The sequence below is a fragment of the Sebastes fasciatus genome, chromosome 12 (genome assembly GCF_043250625.1).
Source record: "Sebastes fasciatus isolate fSebFas1 chromosome 12, fSebFas1.pri, whole genome shotgun sequence".
Lineage (NCBI taxonomy): Eukaryota > Metazoa > Chordata > Actinopteri > Perciformes > Sebastidae > Sebastes > Sebastes fasciatus.
Window position 1 is genome coordinate 602,437 of NC_133806.1, and position 8,780 is coordinate 611,216.

At 46.0% G+C, this 8,780-nt stretch overlaps 1 protein-coding gene across 2 annotated transcripts in view; it reads right to left on the reverse strand.

Moving 5' to 3' along the window:
- Positions 1-2,864, reverse strand: part of LOC141778302 (protein lifeguard 1) — a 34,285-nt gene extending 31,421 nt beyond the window's left edge. For both annotated transcript variants that reach the window (XM_074652485.1, XM_074652484.1), the window contains exons 1-3: positions 2,654-2,864; positions 1,586-1,721; positions 388-559 (exon numbers count right to left, since the gene is read on the reverse strand). In XM_074652485.1, coding sequence (XP_074508586.1) covers positions 388-559; positions 1,586-1,690 — 277 coding nt within the window. In that variant the 5' untranslated portion in view covers positions 1,691-1,721; positions 2,654-2,864. The remainder of the gene's footprint in view (positions 1-387; positions 560-1,585; positions 1,722-2,653) is intronic.
- Between the last annotated feature and the right edge of the window lie 5,916 nt (positions 2,865-8,780).

Genomic DNA, 8,780 nt, shown 5'->3' on the forward strand with positions numbered 1-8,780 from the left:
TCCCTCCCGTCTTCTAGTCCCTCCCGTCTTCTAGTCCCTCCCGTCTTCTAGTCCCTCCCGTCTTCTAGTCCTCACCCTTCTTCTAGTCCCTCCCGTCTTCTAGTCCCTCCCGTCTTCTAGTCCTCACCCTTCTTCTAGTCCCTCCCGTCTTCTAGTCCCTCCCGTCTTCTAGTCCCTCCCGTCTTCTAGTCCCTCCCGTCTTCTAGTCCTCACAGATAAATGCCTATTTTAATCTGATTTATTCTTATTCTATTCTTAATCTTGTTGTTGCTATCTTTTGCTGCTGTAACTCAGAAATGCCCCCTCGGGGATTAATAAAGTACCGACCAACCGACCGACCGACCGACCGACCTACTTAACAACCTAACTACCGACCTACCAACCTACCTCTCCGTACGGCAGCGTCGCTGAAGCTGCTGTCCTCTAGGCCGCGGCAGTAGTCGGGTGGAGCCGGACCGTCCTGCTGCTGGTCGCCTCCAGCTGCTGCCGCGTCCTCAGGGTGGACCGCGTTCTCATAGGAGCCAGGAGGGGACACCACTGTGACGTTCCCCTTCCCCACCTGGTTCACCCACACCATTATCATCAACAACAACAACAACAACAACACAGCTACTTTAACCAACACTTTTATTCCACCTTTGACCAGAAACACATGAAATAATGTGAATAGTGTTTTTAGTGCAACAATGAAAGAAGATCAATCATCCGTGTGTAATCACGTGTGTAGAAAGTGCTTATGGACTGTGTTGTAGGTTTTATGATGTACGTACTGTATGTATTATATGTAATATAATATGATGTACTATTAGAATAGTTGGACTTTATAGCTGCAGTAGGTAGAAATATACCAAATATGATTTTAAAAAGTTATTTTTATAAAACGGTCACTATATCCTCCTGACAGCAGTGCATGAGACAGGTAATCTGAAAGAAATCATGTCCCTCTGTGTCCTCCGGTGTCCTCCGGTGTCCTCCGGTGTCCTCCGGTGTTCCTAACGGCATCTTCAAGATGTCACAGACCGGAGGAAAACAACCAGTTAGAGCCGATCTGGAGTCTGCCGTCTCTGAGCAGCTGTCAATCACTCACCAGCTCTGATCAATCGGTCAAACTAGGCAGCGCTGATCAGATATGGATCAATACTCTGTTACGTTAATGTCTATTTCTCCCCTCAGATGTTCTCAGAATCATCTTGTAGTGCACGGTTTAGCTGTAACATGAGAAAGTTTGTGACCCAGCAGCCATGTTGAGATCAGTTGAGGAAACACCAAGAAGCACCACCCAGCTGCCTCCGTTGAGTGAACAGCCAATAGGAACGCTCTCTCAATGAAATGACCTGTGATTGGCCAAAATCTCCCGTCACAGGCTAGATGTTCTAAAGCCTGAAAACAGAGCCATGAGGAGGAGCAGAAGTCTGGTTTTCTCTCAGAACACTTGAATTACAATATGCTGAAAGGTTATTATGGGATGTTTGCCCAATGATGCCAACAACTTGTTGCCTACTGCAGCTTTAAATCCAAAATGAATAGGTAAAAACCTGGTTTTAGCTCACTGCTGTATTCGCCTCTCTCATGTGAGGCTACTAACCTGATAGCTCACCCCCGTGTAAGAGCTCTGGCCGTAGTCCTGAGTGTTGTACGGAGGGGGGTTAGGTCCATAACCAGCTTTGCTGCTGCCGTTAGTCTGCTCCATTCCACCAGGAGGTAGCAGACGTTTTCATCAACTGAGGCACAAAAGTGAGAGAGAAGGAATGTCAGACATACATGTAGGTCAGGGTCATTCCTTCTGAACGGCGTCCACGCATTCATCAGTGATGTGAAATAATTAGCGATGTCAGAGGGGAACAAACAACATGGGTAATTACCAAATGATGCATCACACAAACACCAGAGCCATCCATGACTAACGTCCATAATTATGGCCTTAAGCATCCATTTAATAGAGCTGTATGTATATTTAATGGACAGATGGTTAATTGCTCTCAGTGGAAATTCAGTTGTCATCGAAGAGGACAGACAGACAGACAGTAAAGTCAGGGGTTCTATTCTATGTATATTTTATATATAGTGAAGACATGAGTAACTGATTAAAGACATGAAGCTCTCATTAGCGACACAATGACCCATTCTATGTGATAGAAAACTTCAGCAAAGTCACGACTACACTGACTGGAGATAAGAAACCGAGTTACTGAGGCCACACATCACTTTCAGAGAAACATCAGCACTGCATATAAATCCCCTTTCCACGGTTTAATCAGTAACAATGTCCACTTCCTGTAATATCAGTGATTAGTAAAGGGCCTTTGAACAGTGATAAATCACCTGCCACCTATTTCCTCAACTCAGCTCCTCAACCTAGAACCAGTGATAGACAAGACACAGTAGAAATATATTAAACATGTATTTGAATGACATGAGGTGGACTTTGTTTCTGTCCTCTTACAGACTGGAGCCCGACAGGCTCGAACATCAGTCTCGAACATCAGTCCTGAACATCAGTCCTGAACATCAGTCCTGAGAGACAATGAATGAAGCACAAAAGTGCCCTGTGTGTTTTTCAAGTCTTTAACAAAGTGATCAACTGTCTGTCTGACTCAGGTCTGTTCTCATAAATCTATTAATTACAACTCTAATCCATTGTAATGTGTCTTACCTCTGCTGTGACGGCCAGGAGTCGGCTGTGCTGCTCTTCCTGTAGCGCTGGTTTCCCTTCAGGGCAAAGTCTACCTGCTATCAGTCGGTTCCCACAGAGACGGGACTTTAGCTTCAGGGGGAAAGGCTGTATCCCTCATTAGGCTCAATGGGATATTCACATGGACTTCTTAAAATGTCATTAGACCGAGCAGGCTGCCACTTTGTCAGAGCAAATCTTAATACTGCTGCTTTCAGCCCCTTTAACAAAGATGTGTTTTACACTTCTACTTCCTGTAATGATATTAGCATTAGCCTGCTGTGTGTGATAAGCCTGGAACATTTCATCCTGTACTCCTGTAGAAACTGTGGAATCCTGGGAGGAGTCCGTAACCTTCCTGGGAGGAGTCACGTTACCTTCCTGGGAGGAGTCACGTTACCTTCCTGGGAGGAGTCACGTTACCTTCCTGGGAGGAGTCACGTTACCTTCCTGGGAGGAGTCCCGTAACCTTCCTGGGAGGAGTCCGTAACCTTCCTGGGAGGAGTCTGTAACCTTCCTGGGAGGAGTCCGTAACCTTCCTGGGAGGAGTCCCGTAACCTTCCTGGGAGGAGTCCGTAACCTTCCTGGGAGGAGTCCGTAACCTTCCTGGGAGGAGTCCGTAACCGAGTCCGTAACCTTCCTGGGAGGAGTCCGTAACCTTCCTGGGAGGAGTCACGTAACCTTCCTGGGAGGAGTCCGTAACCTTCCTGGGAGGAGTCCCGTAACCTTCCTGGGAGGAGTCTGTAACCTTCCTGGGAGGAGTCCGTAACCTTCCTGGGAGGAGTCCCGTAACCTTCCTGGGAGGAGTCCGTAACCTTCCTGGGAGGAGTCCGTAACCTTCCTGGGAGGAGTCCGTAACCGAGTCCGTAACCTTCCTGGGAGGAGTCCGTAACCTTCCTGGGAGGAGTCCGTAACCTTCCTGGGAGGAGTCACGTTACCTTTCTGGGAGGAGTCACATAACCTTCCTGGGAGGAGTCACGTAACCTTCCTGGGAGGAGTCACGTTACCTTTCTGGGAGGAGTCACATAACCTTCCTGGGAGGAGTCACGTAACCTTCCTGGGAGGAGTCACGTTACCTTTCTGGGAGGAGTCACATAACCTTCCTGGGAGGAGTCACGTAACCTTCCTGGGAGGAGTCCGTAACCTTCCTGGGAGGAGTCCGTAACCTTCCTGGGAGGAGTCACGTTACCTTTCTGGGAGGAGTCACATAACCTTCCTGGGAGGAGTCCGTAACCTTCCTGGGAGGAGTCCGTAACCTTCCTGGGAGGAGTCCGTAACCTTCCTGGGAGGAGTCACGTTACCTTTCTGGGAGGAGTCACATAACCTTCCTGGGAGGAGTCCGTAACCTTCCTGGGAGGAGTCACGTAACCTTCCTGGGAGGAGTCTGTAACCTTCCTGGGAGGAGTCACGTAACCTTCCTGGGAGGAGTCCGTAACCTTCCTGGGAGGAGTCTGTAACCTTCCTGGGAGGAGTCACGTAACCTTCCTGGGAGGAGTCACGTAACCTTCCTGGGAGGAGTCACGTAACCTTCCTGGGAGGAGTCACGTAACCTTCCTGGGAGGAGTCACGTTACCTTTCTGGGAGGAGTCACGTAACCTTCCTGGGAGGAGTCCGTAACCTTCCTGGGAGGAGTCTGTAACCTTCCTGGGAGGAGTCACGTAACCTTCCTGGGAGGAGTCACGTAACCTTCCTGGGAGGAGTCACGTAACCTTCCTGGGAGGAGTCACGTTACCTTTCTGGGAGGAGTCACGTTACCTTTCTGGGAGGAGTCACATAACCTTCCTGGGAGGAGTCACATAACCTTCCTGGGAGGAGTCACATAACCTTCCTGGGAGGAGTCACGTAACCTTCCTGGGAGGAGTCACGTAACCTTCCTGGGAGGAGTCACGTTACCTTTCTGGGAGGAGTCACGTTACCTTTCTGGGAGGAGTCACATAACCTTCCTGGGAGGAGTCACATAACCTTCCTGGGAGGAGTCACGTAACCTTCCTGGGAGGAGTCCGTAACCTTCCTGGGAGGAGTCCGTAACCTTCCTGGGAGGAGTCTGTAACCTTCCTGGGAGGAGTCACGTTACCTTTCTGGGAGGAGTCACATAACCTTCCTGGGAGGAGTCACGTAACCTTCCTGGGAGGAGTCACGTAACCTTCCTGGGAGGAGTCACGTAACCTTCCTGGGAGGAGTCCGTAACCTTCCTGGGAGGAGTCTGTAACCTTCCTGGGAGGAGTCACGTAACCTTCCTGGGAGGAGTCACGTAACCTTCCTGGGAGGAGTCACGTTACCTTTCTGGGAGGAGTCACATAACCTTCCTGGGAGGAGTCCGTAACCTTCCTGCTCATCTGGGTTACACATTGACAACGACCTGCTGGTGGAAACCATCCAGTGAATGATGCACGGCATCAATCCAACCTCCACAGAGGGATTACAGTTATTGAGTCACCACGAGGAAGAATAGCAAAAGACATACTGTATGCTGAAAATACATGAAGTGATGTAGGTCAATGCTGTCTTAGTGTTCCTCTGTGGAGAATGGCCACTGAAAGGGATGTAATGAATACTTCATCCATGAATGAGGAACTAGTCCAGGATGAATCCATTTCATTTCATTTGATTCAGTGTTTTAATATGATATTTAAAGCAATTATTCCTCAGAAACATTGGTGGTGGAAAGTAACTAAGTACATTTACTCAAGTTTCAAAGTACTTGACTTGAGTATTTCCATTTTAAGATACTTTATACTTAGAATTCACTACATTTTAGAGGCAAATATTGTATTTTTTACTCCTCTACACGTATCTGATAGCTATAGTTACTGGTTACTTTGCAGATTTAAGGTTTCACATGAAAAACAAATTGGACCACTGGTTCCCAAACTATCTGACTTATGACCTCGTACAAAAAGCAGCAGTGTGGTCGGGGCCGTCATCATGTTTCAGATGTCTGTGAGTTATTAGCAGTTCCACCAAAGAGACATTCTCCCTCAAACTTCTCACATAGTTTCATTTCAATAACTGTTTAAGGTCCAAACAAAGAGGTAATTCAATTCTCCAAAATCTCATGAAAAAGAATCAAAGATTAGAGAAAAGTGTGACAAATAATAGATTCTTTCCTCCTCTGTTAATCATCTCACGACCCCTCCGATTCATCTTGTGACGCTATGGACAAGGTCCCCGCTCCATAAAAATAATGAATGAATAAATAAATACAATTTAATAATGAAAAAAATCAATTTAAACATGAATTTAAAATAAATAAAAAAATGCAAAAATAAATAAATAAAATTAAAAGTTAATAAAAATAAATAAATAAAAAGGAAAATTAAATAGATAGGGCAATTAATACAAAGGTAAATAAATAAAGGAGCAAATTAAAACAGAAATATCAATTTATGTCATATTTCATCAATTCATTAATATCTACATTTATTTTTAATATTATTTTACATTTCATGTATTATTCATTTTGATTTATTGTAAATAAAGAGATTAAAACTAGTTTAACCTCCACCAGCTACAACAGTAAATGCTGCTTGCACACTGATGCATGGGTTAGATAGGTAACCTCTACAAGGCTTTCCAGCCTCCTCTCATGTTATGAACCAACCAAAGAGTCCGACAGACCTCCTGCCTCGTGTTACTAACACTCTGCAGCTCTCTAACCGAACCCTCGGGCTTCTGATTGGAAACAGAATGAAACAGCAGAGGACACACACAAATGGTTTATAAATGATTGTATCAGCAGTTAAAGTTGAGCTTTCATGGTATACTGCTGCCAAAAACTAAATTCCAAATTCACTGGATCAATGCACATCACAGAAAACAGAATTTCTACTCCGAGATAGTCTTGAATCCAATCATTCCACAGCAGCATGCAGACTCTAATCATACATCCAGCTAACACTGGGGGGCACTAGTCTCCTGTGCTTCTTCGTCTAATTGCAGTGATCCGGTTGTGACTCTCACCCTTCTGTTGCAGAACCAACCAGCAGCAACCAAACCCTCCAGAGAGCTCCCTTCAAACCAGCCGCTGGATCAAATCCTTCATGTCTCTCATGGACATGTGACAAAGGGATCATTGTTCTTCCTGTTTAGACTGCATCACATAAAGACTCATTTAAAACACAATAAAAACGTGACACACATGAGCGTGAGCATCACATTGGAGGGTCACACAGCTCTCCTGTGACTAACACACATCCTCTCTGTTCTCTGCCGATCGCTGCGTCAGTCAACACGGACGGGTTTACGCCGCCTGCTCAAATCTGATGAGCTCGCTCTCACCTGTTCATCAGATCTTAGGCGGATTTGAATGGATGGCACAACAAACAGAGTCACATTTGAGCAGGCAGCTGAGCGGCGGCCTGTGTTGACTCACCAATCAGAGTGAAGCCGGTGTGAGGACACATTTAACACACAGAGCTAACCGTCCAAACAGCAGCTACACACCACGCTGCAGACACATGGAGCACAATGTGTGCACGGCACAGAGCTGAGACCAGACCATCATACACAGGATGGAGGGAGGAACGGAGGGAGGGAAAGAGGGAAGGAAGGACGGAGAGAACTATAGATGGACGGAAGTCCATTTTATTTAACCCAATATCACTAATTTACCTCAAGGGGCTTTAAAATCAGTAGAGGAGGGAAGGAGGGATGGCTGGATGGAAGGATGGATGATAGAAGGATGGATGGATGATAGATGGATAGATAGAGTGTGTTCTCCGTCTAGGAGCAGACAGACTGTGACAGCTCTGTGTTGTCAGACTGCTTCGAGGCTCTTTGGGGCTTCAGGGACGGAGATCACAGCAGGACCTGCTCTGGTCTGGTCTCACTGGAGGACGAGAGATGGAGCCATTCTCTCTCTCTCTCTCTCACTCACTCACTCACTCACTCACTCACTCACTCACTCACTCACTCACTCACTCTCTCTCTCTCTCTCTCTCGCTCTCTCGCTCTCTCTCTCGCTCTCTCTCTCTCTCTCTCTCTCTCTCTCTCTCTCTCTCTCTCTCTCTCTCTCTCCATCTGTAATATCAGCTAGTCCAGCTGTGGCGAGTGAGCGATATGATTTCAGTGGAACGAAGAGTCCTGACACAACATGTTGACTTCCTCTGAGGCCAAATCAGCGTTTCAGAACGACTTGTATTGTCTTGTTTTGTTAATGAGTGTGATACAAAAGGCACAGCTGCAGTCAATCTAAGTCAATGGACATAATTAAGTGAATAAATGACTGTTATCCATAGTTGATTTAATATATTACAGGACTGTAGCGGAGATGAATTTATCCTTATTAGAGTCAGAGTTTACATTAGCTGTGTCTACAATGAGCACTCCATTACTGAAGAATAAATAATCTCACAGAAACTTCTGTCTGAATATATTCAACCAGGAGCGTAACTGATTACGGATCATCAACTCGTTCTGCTGCAGACACACCTAAGGCACATTCATTCTGAACCATCCAGGGCTAGTCATTCACTTATCTTCATCTGTGGCTCCGTCACAATCTGTCTTCAAAATAACCAGATTAAAGGGAGATGAAGACGTCTGCTCTGGCATCACTTGATCTGTGACAGAAGTTAACTCACAGATCCACTTTTAAATAATGCTTTTACAATGAGACACCTAATACAGCAGAAGGAACCAAATACAGGTTTAAAGTGTGGAGCTTCAAATGATTATATATAATTATATATAAATAACAGCTCACAGCCTCCGCCCCGTCAGAGCTATCTAGAATACGTTGGTTAAACTACAACTGGCTAGCTAACGACATGCAGCCTACGACCCGTCAGAGCTAAACACACAATTATCACTCCAGCAGTGGGTTCCAATCCGCGTACTTCTGTACTTACATTTACTACTTTAAGGGCATAAGTGCGTTCACACCGGGAAGTACGGCAAAATGCAGTGCACTCAAAGTACCCGGATGTTGTACTCTAACGGTCAGATCGTTGAGTGTGGAACGCTGGACACTTTCCACACTCAACTGTCGCCATCTTGGCTACGTAGCGGAAGGGGCGGAGCCACGACCACGATTCAAACATACGTAGATAACAGAATAAAACAATACAATACGTAAACATACCGGTGCATTTTCAGCCAACAGGAGGAC